General features: G+C 43.0%; 1 protein-coding gene across 1 annotated transcript in view; it reads left to right on the top strand.

The window, feature by feature from the left end:
• Positions 1-23,874, top strand: part of LOC145409302 (xaa-Pro aminopeptidase 1-like) — a 617,499-nt gene that overhangs the window by 580,560 nt on the left and 13,065 nt on the right. Inside the window, exon 17 of the mRNA XM_080279779.1 lies at positions 5,549-5,644. Within this exon, the coding sequence (XP_080135905.1) occupies positions 5,549-5,644 (96 nt within the window). The remainder of the gene's footprint in view (positions 1-5,548; positions 5,645-23,874) is intronic.

Below are 23,874 nucleotides of genomic sequence, written 5' to 3'. Positions count from 1 at the left end.
GCTTAGCTAGGGAACAGAAACGGGAAAGTAGAGGTAAGTGATTTTTGGCGTAGAAGTGTTTTTGGCGTAGAAGTGTTTTTGGCGTAGAAGTGGTCTTGGCGTAGAAGTGGTCTTGGCGTGGAAATGGTCTTGGCGTAGAAATAGTCTTGGTATAGAAGTGGCCGTGGCGTGGAAAGAGTCTTGGCATTGAAGTGCTCTTGGCATAGAATCGGTCTCAGTGTAGCATTGGTCTTGACATAGCAGTGGTCTAGGCGTTGAATTGGTTTGGGGGATGAAGTGGTTTGGGGGTTGAAACTGTTTTGGCGTTGAAGTGGTTTTGGCATTGAAGTGGTTTTAGCATTGAAGCGGCTTGATGCAAAAGCAGCTTCACGATGAAGTAGGTTGATTGATCACTTGGCTGAAACACCCAACCCAGGAAGAGAGGAAAGGTTAATAACAAAGGAAGGTCTTTAAACAATTCATGCCGTGAAACAAAATGTCGAACCTGATACGACTGAAGGGAAAAATAAAGGATGGAAGAAACACCGAAATATCAAAAAGAGAGGCAGGCCAGAAAAGGGGAGGGAAAGAAAGATTAGAGACAAAAGACCCGTATTATTCGCCACTTACGACAGGCAGGGATACTGGGGATGTATTCTCCCCCCCTCCCCCCCACCTTAGTGGAGGAAGCCAGAAATTGCCGTCCAGTTAGCTTAGTATCAGGTATAAGAAAGTTGTTGTAAACTATAATAAGAAATCTATTAGTTAAACATTTAGAACATAATCCCAACGAAAAGATCATAGCATGGATTGTAAAATAATCGAATATGCCTTAGCAGTCACTTTAACTTTTTTTTTATGTACAGTTGGCTCCAGAAAAACATTACCTATGTATATGGTCCTTGGCTAGAAGTTTTCTGCTAATCTTGTTAGATGTTGCCAGTGATATGATGATATATCGTCCTAATTATGGTAACCATTGTTTTCAGGCGCCAAATAACAATCTCTTCCTGCTTATAATCAACCTGGCTGATTACTAGTCTGTTCCCAAAGCGACTTTTCATTACAAAATTGTTCTCTCTCTTGTCCACGTCAGCCTCCCCGAAACCTTTCTTCTCCCCCATGGATTTCCCTCTTCCTTCTCTTCCTGCCTTTCTAATGACATGCCTCCTTCCTTCCTTCTTTTCCTCTTCTTCTTACCCCACCCACCCCTTCCTCGATCGCTAACCCCTCCCCCCACCTAAAATAAACAAGAAGGATAACTCAGAGTGCAACACCTCTGCCATCCAGTAGGTCTATGGCCGAATATTTGGCTCTGATCTGTGACCTTAACCTTTGCCTTATTATTCTTGATTCTCCTAAAATATTCCTACCAGCTTTGGTTCAGATTAAATCAGACCTCTCAGAGTTGCCTTTGCCAGTGACCTTGACGTCTGATCTTTCCCCGTGACCTTGGGCTTTGACTGGTTGTTCTCAAAATCGAATATCCTTATCCTGGTTTTAACACGAATCCTTCCACAGTGTTCAGTCTACATCAGATAAAAACGTGCAAGTTAATCTTGCACTGTGGTATTGACGTATTACCTGTTGTTCTCAAAACAATAAGACACGTTCTTGGGTGAGCTTCGTTCACCAAATTTGATTCACATTATAACCACACTTATTAAGGTACTTTGTTTTCACATGAATATAGTTTTGAATGGTGAGTTGCGAGTTGCTTGAGGAGGTAGAGTGTTTTAAATATCTAGGGTCACATGTTGCTGTGGATGGAAGAATAGATGCAGAAGTGAAGTTTAGAATAAATGAAGTAAGAAAGGTGCTGGGAGGAATGAAAAAAGTGTTTAGATGTCGTTCGCTTAGAATGGATGTAAAGAGAAGGCTGTATGAGGGTGTTGTGGTACCGACTGCGTTATATGGGGCTGAAACATGGAATATAGGTGTACCAGAGAGGAAAAATTTGAATGTAATGGAGATGAGGTGTCTGAGGAGTATGTGTGGAGTGACGCGTATGGATCGAGTGCGAAATGATGAAGTGAGAAGGAGAACTGGAGTTGTTCGGGGGATGGTTGGTAGAGTTGAGCAGAGGGTGTTGCGATGGTTTGGGCATATGGAGAGAATGGATAATGAGCGATTGGTGAAAAAGATAACTAGATCTGATGTGAGAGGTGTAAGGCTGAGAGGAAGACCACGAATAGGATGGATGGACAGTGTGAAGAGAGCGCTGGATGCGAGAGGAATGTCTGTTAAGCAAGGAAGAGTGGCTGTGCGTGACAGAAATAAATGGAGAGAAATTGTGAATGAATAAGTGATGACGCAGCCCTGAGGGGATATTCTCCCGCATTTTGTCTGATCAGCTAGTCTGGTCAGGTGCGGGTAAGGGGATGGGTCTGTTATGAAGTGGCAGGGGTAAACCAGTTATGCTGTCGGGCCCTGCTGCGGATGTCACTGATTGCATTGCGCAGTTGACCCTTGTGCGGTGTGGTGCGGTGAGGATCTGTCCGTTCTCCCCTTTGGGGCTAAGATGCGAATGAATGTGTTTGAATGGATGAGTAAATGGGGAGTTTGTCGTCCTGTCTCGGCTACCTCCCTTTCCTTGGGGGAAGCAGCCTAGGTATATAGATAGATAGATAGTTTTCACATAGCCCCGTGATATTGACCTTTGATTGATTGTTCTCAAAATAGGATAACTTTGTTCTTTCCTGATCCTTCAAACACGCTTCGTTCAAATCAAATAAAAAAATAGAGATGACCTTGCCCTATGGCCTTGGTATATGATTTTTCCATGTGACGTTGACGACTGACTGTTCTCAAAATCGATTCCTTTTATTCGTACGTTATCTTCATTCATTCCACAAAGTTTGGTCTAAATTGGATCAAAACTGTTTCAGTTGACCTTGTCTTACGACGCTGATCTTTGATCTATTGTTCTAAGAACAAGGGGTTTGTTTCTTGCCTGACCCTTAACTCTTCCACGAAGTTTGGTTAAAAAAGGATGTTTCCTATCCTGTTAACCAACACTTACACAAGTCGAAATTTGACCTGACCTTGACCTTTGGTTGATTGTTCTCAAAATTAAACTATGGTACTTCGTTGTTGACTCACACTATATCGTTCCTTCAAGTTTCGTCCATAAATGATGAAAACATTAAGCTGATTTTGCTTGGACCAAGTCTGACCTAGCCCTGCGACCTTAGCTTTTGACCTATTGCTCTAGAAAGGAATAGATTTCCTTATTGGTCAATCCTTTAACCCATCTGCCAAGTTTGGTTAAAATCGAAGTGTGTGTAATTAATTCACCGGGTCGGTCAGGATCACGTGATGGTTTTGTGATCATCGACATTTTACCCTCCCGGAAGAGAGCTGAGAGCTCATATAGTCCGATCTAAGGGCAAAGCCTTGACCTTCACACACGCACACACCCATCCTCTTGCTCAAGGAGGACAGTGACCACCCGCTTTGTCAGTGAAACTTTTTCGCATCCCGAGCAAGGCGCGAACCCCCGTCTTAGCAGATGCTAGGCGAGAGCGTTGCCACTGCACCAGCGAGCGGTGTGTGTGTGTGTGTGTGTGTGTGTGTGTGTGTGTGTGTGTGTGTGTGTGTGTGTGTGTGTGTGTGTGTGTGTGTGTGTGTGTGTGTGTGTGTGTGTGTGTGTGTGTGTGTGTGTGTGTGTGTGTGTGTGTGTGTGTGTGTGTGTGTGTGTGTGTGTAATTCCTTAGTGGAACGTTTAGAAGAGTAACGCTATTCAGCTAATCAAAGTGCAGTCTATGAGGCCATATTAATTGATTATACAAAATTTTGAGAAGGCATGGTAATACTGTCGTCGATAAGTACTTCACAATAGACTGGCGAAATTACACTAGAGGTAATGAGTATATAATCATTTTCGGTGAAGTTTCAAGTCTAATGGAGATTTTTTCTTTAAAAGGGTTGTAAGCATTTACGGAAAAAATTGCCTTGGAATGTGGCAGATAGCACTAACATTTAAAGGTCGTTTGAACAAGTACGAGTATCTAGTTTTGAATCTCTAGCTAAACACGTTCATTGCTGAATAATACGATAATTGAACTGTTTTCCTATGACTAACAAAGCCATTCGTCTCCAGTCTTTCCTTCCTTACTGTCCTCTTCATATCTTCTGTTCACACTTTCTTCTATATCCATATTTTTCCGGCCTCGTTTTCCTCTTACAATCAATTTGGACATTCTGTTTCGTGATGCGGATAGTTTAAGGACCACTACTGAAATCGACCCTTCCTCTCTTCCTGGAAGGTTCAAGCCCTCCAACATTTTCAAAGCCGACCTGGCAATGCTGACTCAGTCAACGCCAGCTGTCAACGTCGACTCTATCAACATTAACTCTGCCAACGCTGTATCTATCAACCCCGGTTCATTTAACATCAAATTTGCCAACGCCGACAATTCCTGCATCGCCTCTGCTAACGCCGTATCTATCAACGCCGACACTATCTACATCGACTCTCCCAACACCACATCTATCAACGCTGACACTATCTACATCGACACTGTCAACGCCGTATCTATCAACTCCGATATTATGTACATCGACTCTGCCAACGCCCATTAGCGCCGATATTATGCGCAGTACATCGACTCTGTCACCGCCGTACTTATCGACGCCGACTCTATCCACATCGACTCTGCTTGTCGTTTTTTTTTTTTTTCTCCTTTCCCGTTTCTGTTTTTTTGCTAGTCATATATCTTTGCTTTGAATGAGTATCTTTGATATCTGGCGCTAGGAATCCCTTATTAAACTCAAATTCTGTCTTTCACATCGTGAAGAATGTAGCAACAGAGCAATATTATGAAACTGATGGTGGTGTTTTTGCCTTACAGATAAAGAAAATGGAGAGCATTGTTACACCTTTCATTTTATCCTATGAAGTTTCCATAGCAGTATTTCGTTGCCGCATGGAGGCCCTTCCGGCTTTGGCTGGAGGGTTTGATGGAGACTTCATGCTTTACTATCCTTACGGTGCTGGGAAGGGACGCCTTCATGTGGTTGCACCCATATAACTTGGCAGGTTCACTGCACAGTTATACAAATGTCCCTCAGCATCTTCACTGTTTCAACGAAAGGAGGATGGTGGACTGAGGAAGAAGGGTATCTGCGGCTTGTAGTCGACAGGTTTCATGTTCAGATGAGGGTCAAGTTGCTACATCTATTGCTAATACTATCCTCATTTTCGAGTCGTAGAGTAATATATATTATAACCATAGGCTTATCTGTGACAAACTTTAAAAGGACCATTAGATCACTTGCTGTTTACTTTGCATTATACTCCTTTGTAATTAAACTTTATAATCCAGGATAATTCAACTCAGTCCAGTCCAGTCAAACCCAGTCTAACCTAGTTCTACCTAACTCAGGCCAAACGCAACCAATTTCAGTCCAACCCACCCCAGTGCAATCTACTTTAATCTAACTCAACCAACTTAGCCCAATCCAGTCTAACTCAACCTAGACAGGTGCACCTCATCCAGATTCAATCCAATCCACCCCAGTTGGCCTACTTAAAAATAATATAAATTCCTCTCTCTTTCTTTCACAGTACAACTTCACGGGGCCATCACTGACCTTCGAGCACACTACACTGGTACCATTTGAACCAAAGCTCATCAACGCTTCTCTCCTCACACCACACCAGGTAACAATCATACTGTTCACAACAGTTGCGGACATAAACATTAATGCATTTTCTTACCGCCACAGTACCCGAACAGTGTCGCCAGCTACGAAGTTGCTGACCTAGTCTTGGTGCGGTGTTATATCCGCCATTTATGGATTGTAGGTGAAATGAGTATAAGCCGGAACAGAAGAATCTGATTCATCCAAGATGCAGGGTGCGCAGTCCTTCCGTCATTCTGTGGTTCTTACCCCAATAACCGATTGAAGCCTGTTAATAGTCGAGACATATTCTTGGTTTTTAATAAGAAGCGGGAAACTGTCATTCTTGTCTATAATGAATTTACTAAATGTGTACCTTTTTCTTGTCTATCAACCACTGGCCCGAAGGTCCCGGCCACTAAGTCATTTTCTTTCACATTTGATTCTTCTTGTTCTTTTTATTTGATTTTTGTTAATGATATCATTAACGAATTTATAAAGATATAAAAAAAAAACTAATCTGACAACCTAACACTGATGAGCGTAACCAAACAATCGCTACCGGTCACTGAGGCCAAAAGATACAAATGGTTAATCAAACATCCACAGTATGGTTAAACTAATGGCTAAAATACCTCGACCAACAGAACACCAATGACTGCAGATATATAATGCCTCTCCACGTTACACACCTGCACTCATCACCTGCTGACTGTCAGGAAAGGCACATGTATTAACCAACAGGATGTCAACATAATGAGAGAGAACCAGACGAGACAGAAACTATACGTACACTGTTGACCTTAATTAAGAAAATTAATACAATAGGAAGCAAATCATTTATATTGTACAAAAAATTAAATACCTCACCCAGCAGACCATCATCGACTGAAGGTGCCCAGTACCTCTCTATACTGCACACATACGGTACACCCAGCAACTGGTGACCTGCAAGCGAGGCACGTGGGGAACATCAATATAAGAAACAGAATAGTCAGACGCAGGAACTATTCCAGATACATCAACTATCAACCTTAATTTTATTGTACAACATATATATATCTATAGTCGAAAAAAAAAAAAAAACTGAATACAATAAAAGTTCACGTCACTCTGATCAAGCCTGTCTCCCTCATGGAAACCATCAGTTTATCAGTCTGAACAAGATCCACAACACGGAGATGGTGGAAAGGGTGCAGAGGATTTCTGCTGTGCCCCAGTAATTTGTATGTAAAGCTTGTTCACGAATAAATCTCCGAGAATGCAAGATGATGGGACCGATAGATAACACCGCGCTACAGATGTCACAGTGCGGTGGAAACTATTTCTCAGTATATGTCGATTTATGAGTGATAAACGCGCAGTAGCTCCGCTTTTGTACAAATTTTCTTTCTAGGATGATTGGCAGAATCCCAGTCGCCAATGAATGTCTTAACCCACTGGAGTCCAGGGTCCCGAGTATTGGACAGAACTGGGATTCTTCAAGTCTTTATAAAGTAGGGAACCCCCAGGTAGGGACCTATGAGCTTCGCGACTATGAGCCGATAGGCGGAGGGCGGTACGCTTAGTACCCTCCCAGTGGCATACCTCGCCCAGCACCCCTGGGATCCAATGGGTTAAAAGAGGGAATATTCACTCTGATCCACTCACCATACCACAGATGATTTATTAGCTTCTGTCTAAGGGAGAGACTCGACCGTATATTGCGACAAACTTCGCAGGTTTCCTCTAGCTCTATAGCTGACGTCGCATGTCAGTCTGATCATTTCCACAGATACGACACTGACCAGGTACCCAGATTAACATGAAGAACTTGCTGCACGAATACAACTTATTAATGATGCGACATTGGATCTCAGTACTGCAAGAATAAATCGCCTGAAGGGTTGATTAAGAGTCTGAAAATATGATACATGAGTCGTGTCGAGAATTACGATAGTCTATGGCTTTGTCAGTGGCAAAAGTATCAGAAGTAAAGACAGATGTACAAGTCAGCAACTACAGTAAAACCTGATTTCACATTCAGTCGACCGCATACTAGCACCCAAACATTCACTCGACTTACAGCCTTTGATGTATACTGGCGGTCAAAAGTTCTGTCCTGATCCCAGGCACAACATGAATCTCTGCCAGCTGAGATTCGAACAACGGTGCTTCGGGAGGAGGGGGATGCGTGGTACCGGGGTGGCAGGAGACGGGGTCAGAGGGAGAGATTCAGTGTCCTTATCCATGGGAAAATAAGTACCCAGTATTGCCATGGTATCAATATGGTTCACTGATAGGGTTATATTAAAATGATAACTATGAACATGAGATACAGGTATACTCCGCGAGACATAAGTTTTTATAAGGTGATTGAGAGAATACGAGTAACTTAGTATTATGATGATTCTTAGTTCTCGTAGCGTAGGAGCATTCAGCTTATATTTCGTGTTTTTTTAATAATCGTTTGCATAACTGTGATTCGTTGGTTTCTTTGCAGTGGCCAGTCGTTGGTTATCATTGGATATTAAACTTTTCAGTGAATATTATGGTCATACATTTCTGTCTTTAATAAAGTTATAATTCATATCACACTTACAGGTATACCACCCTTCAGCTAAGGAAGAACTTTATGGCAAAAGCCTGATCATTTCAATCAGTCTCCGGGGGCGCTCGGGGTGAAGTTGGAAAATGTAGTGGCAAATTTTAATTAGAGAAAAATGAAACAAATGAGTTAAACAAATGAATTTATATCAGTTAAACCCTACAGTAATAATGACACACATACAATGGATTGGGTTTATTTCACAACCTTTTGAGGGCCAATCGAGGACTTCCATTTCCTGGTGCTGATTTAGCCGATCCTTTACCACCCTGCACATATGCACAGGACTCCTGTCGTGAACAAGTCTAATAGGATGAGGATGTTAGATTGCAATATTTCGCAAGGATGACAATAAAACATTTTCTAACACATCAGTGTCTTTTTCCCCAGTAAATCTTCCTTCTATTTTCGTCAGTTCTCCAGGTCCACTGGCCCACATCCAACCCCTAAATAATAGGGGCTCCCTACCATTTTTACCCTTCTCTTGTATATTATTCATTTCATACCCGTTTACTGGTTTCCAGCATGTTCAAGCCCCTGCTTTCACCGACGTTATTTCTCATGAGTAAATATCACTGCGTTCCAAAAATATACGTCTGCTCATAAGTACTGTAAAGCAAAACTTAGTCTACTCTCTTTACTGGCTTGAGAGAGTTTTTCTTTCTTGGCCGTCCTGTAACAGTGAATACCCATCTTGTGAAAGCGTATTCTCGTCGTCCGCTGATCGCAGGGAAGCTTTAGTGCCAGAGTAACCTGAACTGCAAAACAGTTTGACTGCTCATTTACCATGTCCGCTATATGGGCGACATCTTGCGAGTAAGAATTCGATGTCTTCCACTGCAAGGCATTGTCTTCACAGAGCCCTCCATTTGCCACCGACGAATCCATCGGTTCACAGTCCTGGTAGAGACACCTGTGAGAAGGGCAATTTCTTTTGATGACTTTTCCACCTCCCACCGCCCGATCCGGCCACGGAGGGTAATGACCCTAGGACCATTTGCACTCTTCCCTTCACCCACTACGCTCCGCGTCTCTGCCATTTCTATAACAAATACGAAATAATGCAATAGCTGGTAATGCTGTCAGATTATTCATAGATCACTGTTGATTATATTGCAAGATAACATTGGTAAAGCCATCTTGCACTGCCGCTCTCTTCTACATTCAGAACAACCTCTCTCTCTCTCTCTCTCTCTCTCTCTCTCTCTCTCTCTCTCTCTCTCTCTCTCACACACTGTTTCAAACAACCACTCATGTCATTTCACTACATAATAAAGAGGTTCTACCTTCCTGCCATTGCCATATTCTTGCCTTCCATAATAACTTGCAGTGCTTATTAAACCATTCGTATTGATTCAGTAGTTCATAGTTTTTCTTCCACAATGGATAAGGGACGGTTTGGAAAATGAATATTTATTTTGATTATCAAGAGCCTACGGATAAAGCTGGCCAGATTACTTCTAGATAATATTATGCAATGCATGTCGTGGTATACGTGGTAAAGGGAAACTTTCCATTACCACTGGTCTTCAGATCACCAGTTAGCTCTCCCTGTATTTTTTTTTTTTTTTTTCACATTTAGCACCTGAGTCAAACAGGATGTCCATGACCCTCAGGGGAGGAAGTAAGTAGGTAGGAAGAGTGAAAGTGGGAGGAGAGAGGTAAGGAAGAGGGAGGAATGAGGTAGGAGGTTGACAGGAATGATGAGAATGGTTGGAAAGGGGTTAGAGATGTAGTGTTTGACTGATACAAATTCATTTGTTTAACTCATTTGTTTCATTTTTCTCTAATTAAAATTTGCCACTACATTTTCTAACTTCACCCCGAGCGCCCCCGGAGATTGATTGAAATGATCAGGCTTTTGCCATAAAGTTCTTCCTTACCTGAAGTGACTCAAAATCACGGTGGTATACCTGTAAGTGTGATATGAATTATAACTTTATTAAAGACAGAAAAGTATGACCATAATATTCACTGAAAAGTTTAATATCCAGTGATAACCAACGACTGGCCACTGCAAAGAAACCAACGAATCACAGTTATGCAAACGATTATTAAAAAAACACGAAATACAAGCTGAATGCTCCTACGCTACGAGAACTAAGAATCATCATAATACTAAGTTACTCGTATTCTCTTAATCAACTTATAAAAACTTGTCTCGCGGAGTATACCTGTATCTCATGTTCATAGTTATCATTTTAATATAACCCTATCAGTGAACCATATTGATACCATGGCAATACTGGGTACTTATTTTCCCATGGATAAGGACACTGAATCTCTCCCTCTGACCCCGTCTCGTGCCACCCCGGTACAGTACCAAGCATCCCCCTCCTCTTAAAGCACCGTTGTTCGAATCTCAGTTGGTAGAGATTCATATTGTGCCTGGGATCAGGACAGAACTTTTGACCGCCAGTGTACAATCGGCGTAACCCCAAATTATATCAACTGACATTACCGAACAAGTGATGGACCTCCTTTTCCGGTACCTCGATCTTCGGTGCTGGGAGTCATGATAAATCAATGGTAAATTTGAGTGGGTCCTAGGGCGCTATATTTTTAAACACCAACTTGTCACAGAAAATCAGAACCACACCAAACTCCTGAAATGGTAAGTGGAGAGGAATAGCAAGTTGCCGACGAACCTCCCCGCATAAGGTGCTGGTGGTATGGCAGAGAGAACAGGCCACAATTGTCGGAATTACTTTTCCTTACAGTCTGAATACTGAGGAGTAGACTGTAGGGTTCCGTCAGGGGCGCTCCACTGGCGATCTCCTCACCTACCTTTCAGACTCCTGGTCATCCTCCTTTCGGGACTTTGGAGAAAGCTTTGCCATTGCACTTGACATCTCAAAGGCTTTCGATCGAGTCTGGCATAAATCTTTAATTTCCAAACTACCCTCTTTCGGTTTCAATCCTTCTATCTGTGCTTTCATCTATAGCTTCCTTTCTGGTCGCTCTATAGCCGCTGTTATAGACGGCCATTGTTCTTTTCCTAGATCTATCAACAGTGGTGTTCCTCAGGGCTCTGCCCTATCACCAACTCTCTTCCTTTTATTCATCAATGACCTTCTAAGCTGTACGTCTAACCCTGTCCATACACTGATGATTCCACCTTTCACTTTTCCATTCGGTTCCTGCAACGTCCTTCTCAGCAGTTACTTCAACAAACAAGGGATGAGGATATGGCACACCTAATGTCTGACTTGGCTCGTATCTCTGACTGGGGTAAAAATAATCTGGTTATTTTTAAAGCATCAAAGACTCAGTTTTTACACCTATCAACCCGACGCAATCTTCCTCAGGAGTTCCCACTAATGTTTAATAATATTCAGTTTAATCCTGCATCATCCTTGAACATGTCTGGGGTTTCATTCACTAGGGTCTTATCTTTGAAAGATCATAATTATTGCATCTCTTGTAAAACCTGCTTCCAGGAGATTAGATGTGCTAAGCCGACTCTGTACCTTCTTTACCCCTGCACAGTTGTTGACTTTATACACGGGTTTTATTCGCACCTGTTTAGGGTACAACTCTCATGTGTGGGGAGGCTCCTTACATACAGCTCTTCTCAATAGGGTGGAGTCAAAAGCTTTTCGTCCTATCAACTCTCCTCCTCTTACTGGCTCCCTTCAGCCTCTGTCTCTTCGCCGCACTGTTGCATCTTTATCTCTTTTCTATAGCTACTTCAATGGTCACTCTCCTCTGAACTGTCTGCTTGTATCCCTCCACCTCTACGACGGGTGCGTAGCATCCGTCTAGCAACATACTCTCATCCCTTTTCTGCCCAACTCTCTAATGCAAGAGTTAACCGTTACTCCCAGTCTTTCATTTATGCAACAGGTCAACTCTGGAACTGTCTCCCTCTGTCTGTATTTTCTACTTACTATGATCTCCAGTCTTTCAAACGCAGTGTGTCCAGGCATCTCGAAATGAACTGATCTTGAATTTGGCTCTTTTTTATATTGTTTTTGTTTTTCTTGGAAGGAACGGTTTGCAGGCTCCTGGCCATTGGTTCCTTCTTTCTTGCATTTAAAAAAAAAAAAGAACAAAAATTGGTCTCGGCGAATACGGAGGGGAGGTACTATACATTCGCCTCTAGTTCCATACAAGCTACCCGTGTGCCTTTCAAGGCCCCACAACACGTATGCTATTTTATTCTGCAACAGATCCAACCTCGTCAATGTGGCATCAGTTAGCGATTCATATACCTATGAGCCATAGTCTAGCTTGGATCTAATATGGAACTTATACACAATTAATAAATATTTTTGGCTCTCCAAGTACTACCCGCCAATTACTTAGGGACATTAAATACTTTATGACAACGATCAAGTAAACTGTTAACATCTGCGATCTAAATGTAGGCCAAAAATTTTACAGAAACATGAAAAGGTAACGGCTGATAATCCAAAGTCAAGTTCAAGGCAGCGACGTTACGGGTGGTAAAAATTACAACAGTGTACTCAGTGACAGAAAACTAAGTCCCCACTGTAAGGCCCACGGGTGGACATAATCAAAGGCTGCTTGATTCACCCCAGCCGATAATTGTGCATTACAGGAAGAGTGTCATATTGCACAAACGTCAGCATAGAGTGAAAATTTACGATTCCTCGGGATGGGAGCTGATGGCAGAATATCACTGATCTGAATGCTAAGTAAAGCAGGGTTAACCACGCTGCCCTGGGACACCCCACAAAGAAAGTTTTGTGCCTCAAAACTGTGAAAATAAAAACAGGCAAATTGCCTCTTAAACAAAGAAAAATGAGCTTCATTAGTACACTGTGTCGCCACGTCATGTCACAGGCTTTCTTGATGTTCAGGAACACCTCTATTGTTTCGTTCGTTTCGTTTATAAAGGCTCCAATATGCTTGCATGCATCGGCTTTGGTCACCTAATGGCGGCATTAGACATTTCTATAAATAATACTGTATTTTTCATTATTCTCTACAGAGTATAAAACTGTTGAGAGAATAATTAATAATATCGTTCATTAAAATGTCAAATGCACAGACCCTAACGAAGGCATCGCGCTAATCACTTACTACAGTACCAGCAAAACTTTTCATTTACTACTCAAGAATAGCCCTACCGTGAAAAGTACGACCATGCAAGAAAACCATAATCTATCGGCATACTTGCACAAGTGAGGACTGTGGGACTCATACCTATGTAGGAATGACGAGGACTGAATTGTCAAGGCCTCTCACATGTCACCTACAGAATGGATCGATAAAAAGTCATTACAGAACTAGCCGTAACACCTTCCTCACCCGTCAGCACCTCGGAAAGGGTACTGAAATAATTGACCGTGTAAAAGATCCACGTAGACTCGTGTTTCTGGAAGCACTTCATATTTCCGAACTGAAACCTGCAATCAGCTCACACAAGTGGACGATATGCAAGTCCTTCCTACATGGAAAAGATCACAAACATCGGTAGAGTAGTTCATCCACCAATGAGATAGCCCCACACCCTCCGTTGCATATTCTTGGCCGATAAGTCACCTGGTAGCACGTGTAAGCATCTCCTATATAATGAGGTTTCACTCCACCCACCATCACACTCAGGATGGAACAAAACATTACCAAGTACACTAACATTTGAACAGCTACTCAGGTACCCAGAAGGATAAGTGAAAATCAGCGACCCATCGAAAACATTGAACAGAAATTAAATATGTAATGCAGAAACAGCAACTTCGCTTGCTTACATATATATTTGTGTGTGTATATATATATAAAGCAGGACTTGACTTTATTGACTGTGATATAGTAATTCACCGTGGACACAAAAGAACGCCAGGAGTCACGTTTAACCCTTTCGATTGTTCTTGCCTCAGCCCTTGCCAGTTTGAAAGCAATAAAGTTTACTTATGTAGGCTAACTATCAAATTTGCTCTATCTGCTGCTGCTTTCTTTCGATGCATCTCGGGAACCCGGCGTCCAGCAATGAGCTCTACACTTTGCACGAGCTGGAGAAGTTTTGGGAATAGCAGCCTTAGGTGCCTGTAATGTGGAATAAGTCAAATTTAGGACCTTCATATCTATGGTCAGCCCAGATATTAGATGTCTGAATCGGCCATCCTTGAGATGGATCCCCATTCTGCTTTCTTAAAGTTATAATTTGGAAATGGAGGGCCCGAAAAAACGTTGCGTGTATATGAAAGACAATTGATCGAAAGACAATTGATCAGTGAAGTCGTCATAATGGTATAACTGGGAAGTCAAGAGACAAGTCAATGGCCGAAAAATCGCTAGTACGATTATATATATAGGTTGTTCTATCATCGTTCAGATGACAGAAGCTGGACTGCATTATTAGGTCAGCTAGTTGCTCCCCACGACCATCAATCATCAAGCTACCCCACTGACAATGATAGCCGTGAAAGTCGCCCAAAACTAACTTATTTTCAGGAAAGTGGTCAAACAGTGAATCTAAAGCATCACCGTCAATGGGGTCATGTGGAGGATAAGAGAAAAAGCAAATAAACAGATATTTGTTATCAAATTTTACTCTGCAGGCGACAGCTTCCAGAATAGAATTTAGAACCACTTCCGTTTGTGCATGTGATCCGCATGCGTATGTGACAACTACGTGACCATCATATCAACTGTTAGAGTGATAGTGTCTGAACTGTGGAAGATCAGGATGATCCTATAAGTGCGTCTGCTGTAAACACGTAACATCTGGCCTGTGTACATATGACAAGATTGCAGTATTGTGCAATTTAATTCCAAGAGTCCTACACTTCCACTGTTACACAGTGAATGCGACGGTTTAAGATTAACAGAAGCTGGCCATTTTTTTTTTCTCTCTCTCTGCCACCAGCCACCAGGCGGGTGACTACCGGGGAACCTATCCTGGTGCTTGCCAGCACAAACCTCCATTGTTTCGTCAGTAATAAGACTCCCAGACTCCCCGAGGAAGAGCTGACTCCTCTTTCCCTTGCTGAAGCAGGAGCGGGAAGTACATGAAGACATGGCTGCTTTGTAAGATTTGTCAGACTTCGGTTTAGGCTGTACTGAGTGAGAAGCAGATGCAGCCTGTGAGTATGAAGTTGTTACAGGAATGCCAGTGAGAGAGTTGGAACAGACAGGAGGTCGAGATGAAGAGGCAAAGCTAGTGGCGCGAGTAACAGGGACAGGATCAGTCTGTGTCTCGTCTGAGCACATCATAGGATGGGTCATCATTGTCAAAGAATAGGTGGTATTCAGCGAGCACATCACAGGATGGGTCATCATCGTCAAAGCATAGGTGGTGTTCAGCGAGGAGTTGCATGCAACGCCTTTACCTTCTTCCTAGCTTCGTAATAGGATATGCTTTCAGCTGACTTCACTGCGCAGACCTCTTCCTCTTCCTTCCACACGAGACAATCCCCCATGGAAGTGGATTGAGCACCCAAGCAGTGAGAAAACTGACAGTCTTGGATGTGCAGTGTTCACTGTCATGACACTGAGCTCTACAGTTGCCACGACACTAAATGTCTATCCCGACAAGGCTTGTTATTATGTATATAAATTGACAATGTGAAAAAGAAACAGCGTTGGGAATATAGGCTAATGCATTAACAATTTCGTAACCAACCTTGAAACATGCGGGGAAAGAAACCTTGTCGAAAGTCAGATAACTGCGGTGATATTCTTCCTCATGCCTTTCAAGAATATAATTATGAAACGAGCGTCAGTTACATCTTCCTGAGCAAGTTCATGTATGATGTCGACCTCCTGCATAATAATGAGGTCCTGCAGATAATATCACCCTTGCATGGGTTCATGGAATGCAGAATCTTTGGCTCGACATTGTAACAATGGAACTTGCCCTGTCTGCCCACAGCTATACCTTTCTTCCCAATTTTACTTCTAGGTATAAACAGCTTTGGGGGAGGCGGTGGCTGAATCAGGAGAGAGGCGGCCTGCAGTCCTAATGAACCCAGGATCAAATTACGGCTGGGGCAGGGAACAGTTTAAGGATTTGATTTCCATAAAAGCAGACTTTATTGATCTACCAGAAGACCTCCGACATGTAAAAAATACCCCAGCTAATACCAGTGCACCAGTCCTGTATGAGACAGCCCTACCAAGTATTCAGTATGGACGGTGGGTGTTAGCGCCGACGTGGTGACATGTGGAGGTGTGTAGGAGGACTACTGGGCCTTGGAAAAGGCCCTGAAGCCTTTGCCCAAAGTCGGACAAATAATTAAAAAAAAAAAGGGTGGGGGTAAAGAAAACCCTTGCCAAAAGGTCTTATGGCCGGCTCAGAACCTTAACCCCGGACTACCTGGCTGAAGGCTGATTGAGGTTCCGGTTACATCACTGCCATTCCTCCCTTAAGTGTTGCCCTGGGTACAGTCTAGGACTATAGTTCTCTGTCTCTGGGAATTTGTCCGTCAAGAGATAGCTATTATATCGTTGCTTAGAAAGAGGCGGGGTCAGCAAGTAGTTGGATTGTGAGTGTGATGGTAGTATGATGGGGAAAGGTGAGGGGGAGTCAGTGGGTTTGAGAGCTGGGGCTAGAGTTCATTGGTTCAAACTTGTGTGTCAACCAGGCTGTGAAGCTAAATATTACTGAGGCGAGTTTTGGTGCATAGAACAATTTCGTCAGAATAATGCGAAAATGGATTTTTTAAAACTAAGGAACGTCTAGAAAAATGCTAGTGAAGCTAAATTTCATGTGGTAAGAACTTTGCCATAACGAGAGAAACCGTGTGACGGAAGTCAGGATGATGTTATTCATGCTTCTTGTAGCTTAGTGCCTGTAAAGCTGATTTGTAGTTATGTCTTTCTGTACTAACATTTCAGTGTATACGTCAAACTATTAATTTTTCTTTTCATCCATTTAATCATTTGTACTGTTCAACAGTATTGTTTACAGTAAATAAATGGATATAGAGTCCATCACCGCGAAGAGAGTTTATAGCCTCTTTGCTGTAATGGATGTGACTGTGAATGATACATCGGTTGGCATTAACCAGAAGAGTATCGTTTGATGAAAAGACCTTCACACGGTCAGTATTTATTTACAGTATTATAAATACAAATGACTGTAAGGTCACATGATCAATATTACGGACAAATCTGTCAGGCGGTGCTACCATTTTACGTGTATTTTAAAATATTTCTGCCTCAGTTTCCACAGTGAAACTATTTTACCTCACTCACCCTTATACCCACTGGTCACACACACCACAAAGCCAGCCAGGAGACAGGACGTGTGTGCTGGGTAATCCCCGGGTCCTGTCCTCTCCCCTTACTGTTTTTTAACCAGCCCATACCCCACTGACCGGGCTAATGTATGGCCTGGCCTGCACTATAGATGCAGGGAATCTTTAAACAACAACAACAACAACCCTCTGGTCGATCAATTCACTCGTACTCATTCACCCATGTGAAGTACGCCCGTCACCTTGCTTGTTCCGTGGAAAGCAATAGATCCCCCCACCCACCAACTTACAAAGCACACCCACCCTACCCACATTCCTAACCCACACTGCCACTTCACCCCGCCAAATCGCCCACCCAGCCCAGTCCACAAATCCACCCACCTCACCCTGCTCCCCTATCACACCCAGCTCGCAGACCACACTCATTTCGCCCTCTCAGTCCACTTCGCCCACCACACCCACCCATCCACCCCCTCCCTCGTCCTTTCTCTTTCTCCCATCCTGCCTATTCACCCCACGCACCCTGACCATTCAGCTAACACATCCACCCTGTCCACCCACCACACCCATCTGCCCACCAACCTACCCACCCAGCTACCAAGTTTGGATCATCACAAGATGACTTGCAGTTTAACACACACACACACACACACACACACACACACACACACACACACACACACACACACACACACACACAGCTGGTTTTATAGTACCGATTCCAGTACGTCAAACCACATCATCACAATCTTACCACCATCAAACCACTCGCCACACCAGATATTCAGTGATTCGTGGGAGCTAATTTCAAGCTCGCCTTTGTTTATACTACTCACATTAATATCTGTATTGACTCATGCTCTCCGTAAAGAGATGTACTTTACGATTCTCAAACAAAACAAACGCTTTTCAATATACCTTTGAAACTCAAAAGGAGCAACTTAGTGCAAACATAATTTACAATTATTCGTCCTTCATATTCTTTCTACTCAAAAATTAATCAGCATATTTCAGATCTGTTGCACACATCGTCTTTCTCGTAAGTTCCTATACCCGTAGCTACTACAGACATCTTTATGCACAAAAAAAAAAAAAAAAAAAAAAATGCGGTGGAGAGTGCAAGGGGGAAAAACGTGGCTTTTCACATTTATTACTTATACTCTTTGGTGGCAGGTGGTGGTAACCAGTATCCACTCACTTGACACAGGGCTAACTACCTCTTCATATTTACCATTGCTTTTCCATGCCTGCCCTCCGCTATTCCTCTTTCTCCTAGGTTTTCTGTCACTTTATTATATCTTGCTTCCAGTTCAGGTGGCTCTGTATTGAGTGACAAACCACATGTTTCCTGCAACCCTGGAAACCATTTACAACGCTAGACGGTAACCATATAGACAAATAACGGTATGAAAGGCATCTTTATAATTATGATGCCTCTGTTAAGTAAGTCGAAAGACGCGAATGTGTTGTCCATCTGGGAACCAAACCACACTGCCCCGTGCCTGGCTGTGGCGAGGCGCTGTCTACCGCAAGGGATCACAGGATCCCATCACGGGATGAACTGCAAGGGCAGTTGCTTGTTTGCTGTTGACGACTCTGCTTGGCCAGAGAGTCCAAGGTTACACAACAATACCACCAGCATATATCCTTCGATTTTTTTTTTCCTAATCTTTTTTCATCCCATTGATAAGTATGGATGTCCAAATCATCCCTCTCTGAATATTATTACATCCTTTAGAGCAAATTGAGTATATCTATAGGCTGACAAAAGATGATTAAAACTGCGCCTTTTAGCTCCAAACATTGCTCAAGGACACTAAACTCGAAGCGAATTTATAACTAAGTCACATATCCTATCTACTCATACGCTGCTGATTCCACCCTTCACCTTTCCATTCAACGTCCAAATCGGCAGTTTCAGCAAACAAGGGATGAGGTAATGGCACACCTAATGTCTGACTTGGCTCGTATCTCTGACTGGCGTAAAAGTAATCTTGTTTTTAATGTATCAAAGACCTAGTTCTTATATGTAACAATCCGACAAAATCTTCCACAGGAGTACCCACTAATGTTTAATAATATCAAGCTCAATCCTGCATCATCCTTAAACATACTTGGGGTTTCATTCTCTCGGGATTTATCTTGAAAAGATCATATTACATCTCTTGTGAAATCTGCTTCCAAGAGATTAGGCGTGCTAAGCCGGCTCTGTACCTTCTTTACCCTTGCACAATTTTTGACTTTATACACGGGTTTTATTCGCTCCTGTTTAGAGTACAACTCTCATGTGTGGGGAAGCTCCCCACATTCAGCTCTTCTCAATAGGGTGGAGTCAAAGGCTTTTCGTCTCATTAACTGTCCTTTTACTGGCTACCTTCAACCTCTGTCTCTTCGCTGCACTGTTGCATCTTTATCTTTTTTCTGTCGTTACTTCAGTGGTCACTGCTCCTGTGAACTGTCTGCTTGCATCCCTCCACCTCTACGACGGGAGCGTAGCACCCGTCTTGCAACGGTCTCATTACTTTTCTGTCCAACTCTCTGATGCAAGAGTTAACAGTTATGCAACAAGTCATCTCTGGAACTGTTTCCCTCTGCCTGTATTTCCTACTTCCTATGATCTCCAGTCTTTCAAACGCAGTGTGTCCAGGCATCTCGAAATGGACGGATCTTGAATTTGGCTTTTTTTTTTTTTTTTTTTTTTAGAAGGGCTCGCGGACCCCTGGCCTTTGGTTCCTTCTTCCTTGCAATATAAAAGAAAATTGGTGTGTGCCCTTGGCGTTACAGATGTGCCTGGTAATGCATCATTACATTTCATTATACATTTGCATTATGTGAGGTGGTATCGTTATTCCTCTAATATACACCTATATGTCTATATCGATATCTCTGTCTACAGTATATTGATACCGGTATCTATCATCTTTAAATACATAATTATTATATATTTTTTATACAACTATTGTATATATAATCAGATATGCCCAATAAAAGTAAGCGAAATCAAGACAGCCTTTCAGTCAGAAATACCGAACAGATTTCGAGCTCTATGAGTGTGACATTCATAAGCTAAATAATAGACAAAGAAAAGTGCTAAGAGAATCAGCGGAGATAACAGGGAAAGCTATTACAACCGAAACCAACAAGTATCAAAAAATGACCCTCGAGTTCATGAAAGGAAGAAACGATATGAAAGTAAAAACAAAGATGAAATAGAAAGGGGAATTGAATAGCTTATAAACAAGAGACAGAGAGAAGAAAAAAGAAAGAGAAACATGGATTAGATCAAAGAAACCATCAAAAAAGGTTTATTACTTAATCCTTTTTTATGGTTTCTATGGTGGTTTCTTGATAGTTTCTTTGAAACAGGTCCGAATTAAAATGGCACTAGGAAAGCAATAAATATCACTGAAAGACAAAAACGGTGAAGTCACTAAATGCAGAGATGGGATAGTGAAAAGAGTTGAAGAATATTTCAAAAAAGTGTATGCATCGATTATATAGTACCAATAGTTAACTTTTTGATTGACAAGTGAAATAGCAAAGGTCTAACCGGACGATGTACAGTAGGTTAAACATTTCTTTTAAACGTATGAAAAGAAGGAAGGCCCCAGGAGAAGATGGAACAGTAGCAGATTAACTGTCGAATGCAGGTGCAGAGGCACAATGAAAGAGAAATGTGTCCTGAAATTTGATGAAAACATCTGTTGAAAGGCTAAAATGTGGTGCATTCTATTTTGCGTCATACGGTCGGTTGGTAGCACTGACATGAGTTTCCATTTGCTCCAAGTGACGAATCTTTGGATGCGAGCATATTTTTCATAACTAAGGGAAATAAGTACAAAATCTTGTGTTTTTCCAACTGCTAATATTACATGATAGAATAGTTTCTTATAATTATGTTCATTTTTTTTTTATGTCGTAATAGGAACGCTGCAATTCAAGTAACTAAAGACATGACCGGATTTTGGTTCTACTTCTTTATTATTTTAATTTCTACATAGCTTAAGTTCATAAATGTAAGCTGTGATTTTCATTATCTACCATCAAACAACGTTGTCATATATGAGAATAGAGGTACTGTATAATGATAATCGAATGTTTTGGTATGAGAGGCGAAATCAATCCCAAAGGCTGGAGTTCGAACACATAACTCAGAAGACCGAAGTCTAGGGTTGCCATATCTGAACAGTCAAGACACCGGACGCCTTTGCTGAAACCCATGCTCCCACTGCCCACCAAACACACACTTTGGGTCTTCGACGTTATGAAACCCATATATATATATATATATATATACAGTATATGTAATATAGTCTACACACACACACACACACACACACACACACACACACACATGTAGAGGTGTATAGTATGAAGTTGGACTACTGGGCCTTGGAAGCAGGCTGTGAAGCCTATGCCCAAAGTCAGACACACACACACACACACACACACACACACACACACACACACACACACCAGTACTATTGTACTGTATCACAATCTTTAACCCGCAGCGTCCCGTCGACGTACTTCCACGTCCTCACGTTATGTCACAGCTAATCCCGTCGACGTACTTCAACGTCCTGCAATTGCAAGGTTCATAATTTCCACAATTTTCAAAATTCGTGTGAGATTTTCGATCCGCCCACGTACCCAAGCCTCCCCTACCTGCCGCCAGGCGGGCAGCGTCCTAGACCCCGCGTGACCCGCGCTCGCCCTTGTCTCGGTCACTCACCTGCTAGCAGTGACCCAGGTCAGACATGGCGCGGAAAGGTCTCTCAGACGAGGAAATCGCATCCGTCCTGGAAGCCTTCACTGGAGACAGTGATTCTCCACTCGACGATGATGTGGTGGATCGCGATTACGTCCAGCCAGAGGAAGAAATAAGTAGCAGTGATGAGGAGGTCCCTTCGCCCCGAAAAACGCGGTATATGACATACCGTAAGGCAAGGGAAGGCCAGCCTGCTCCCCAACCACGTGCACAGCTATCTCTCCATCCCGAATCTGATGAGGACGAGGATGAGGATGATGAGGATGATGGAGGCTTAGGACGTGATATCGCCGCGTGGTTGGGAAAGGAGAAAATATCACCACGAGGATCAGAAGGTGGGGCGAGACGACATATAAGGTATGGTGAAAGTACTTTGTCTGGGGAAGTGGCAAATGGTGTGGTGGGATTGCTGGGAGAAAGGGAAAGTGTTGTGGCGGTAGTGCGGGGTGAAAGTGAGAGAGGTGTGGGGGTAGTGCGGGGTGAAGGGGCAAGTGGTGTGAGGGAGGAAGCACAAGCACGTGGTGCTCGTAGGCCTAGGGGAGAGGAGGTTGAGTCACTCCCCAGCACTTCTTTCGCCCCTGAATATTCCCAAACTTCCTCCCCACAGCCCCAGGATGTGGGGAAAGGAAAGAAAGGGAAGGGAAAGGGTAAAGGAAAAGGGAGAGGGAAGAGAAGTGTGAGTGATGAGAGGCGCCGCTCTCCAGCTCCCCAACCTCCCCCACCACTCTCACCTCCCCACCCTGACGAAGGGGACGATGGTGACGTGGCTGGAGATGGTGGTGTCACGTGGAACTGGGAAGATGGGAGTAATTTTACTCCCATCATTCACCCTTTCACTGAGGAGTGGCGGTCAGGTTGCACGGCTCCAGGTGTAAATGCAGGTTCATCATGGGTGGATTTTTTCAACTTGTTCTTTGGTGAGGCGTTTGTGGGGCACATAGTTGAACAAACTAATATTTTTTCACAATCACAGCGCCGTGAAAGTGAACGTTTGGGAACCACGAGCAGGCATTCCCAACAGTATGACTATCCCGTGACTATTTCAGAGATGTTCCTATTTTTGGCCCTGGTTATCTTGATGGGTGTGGTAAGGAAAAACCAAATTCCTGCCTCCTGGACAACAGACCCAATCATCCTCACACCTTTCTTTGGAAAGGTGATGAGTCGTAACCGATTTCAGTATATTCTCGGCCGCCTCCACTTTTTTGATGCAAAAGATCCAGCCAATGCAAATAACACCGATAAAATGAGGAGAATTAGGCTGGTATTTGATCATTTATGGGAAATGTTCCGCTCCTCATTTTATCCCTACAGAGACCACGTCATAGACGAGAGTCTTGTGTTGTGGAGAGGCAATATTTCCTTTAGGCAGTACATACTCAGCAAGAGACACCGTTTCGGGTTCAAGATCTTTGTTATGTGTGACTGTAAGACTGGTTATGTGCAAGACATAGTCTTGTACACGGGCGCACAGACAGATATAATAGAAGATCGGAGTATAGGACTCTCTGGGACAGTGGTGAAGACAATGATAGAAGAGTACCTTCATCGTGGTCATGTGTTGTACCTGGACAACTGGTACACTAGCCCTCTTCTCGCTAGGTTCCTCCACCAACACGACACCGGAGTCTGTGGTACAGTCAAGAGAAACCGTCGCCATATGGTCAAGATAGGGAGGAAACTTGATAAGAACGAGGTGGTTTTCTTCCAGGCCAATAACATCCTTGCAACCCTGTGGAACCACA

The sequence above is a fragment of the Coenobita brevimanus genome, chromosome 80 (genome assembly GCF_032717465.1).
Source record: "Coenobita brevimanus isolate Jiangsu-jjx chromosome 80, ASM3271746v2, whole genome shotgun sequence".
In the NCBI taxonomy this organism is placed as follows: domain Eukaryota; kingdom Metazoa; phylum Arthropoda; class Malacostraca; order Decapoda; family Coenobitidae; genus Coenobita; species Coenobita brevimanus.
This window is presented reverse-complemented; position numbering and strand designations above follow the sequence as displayed.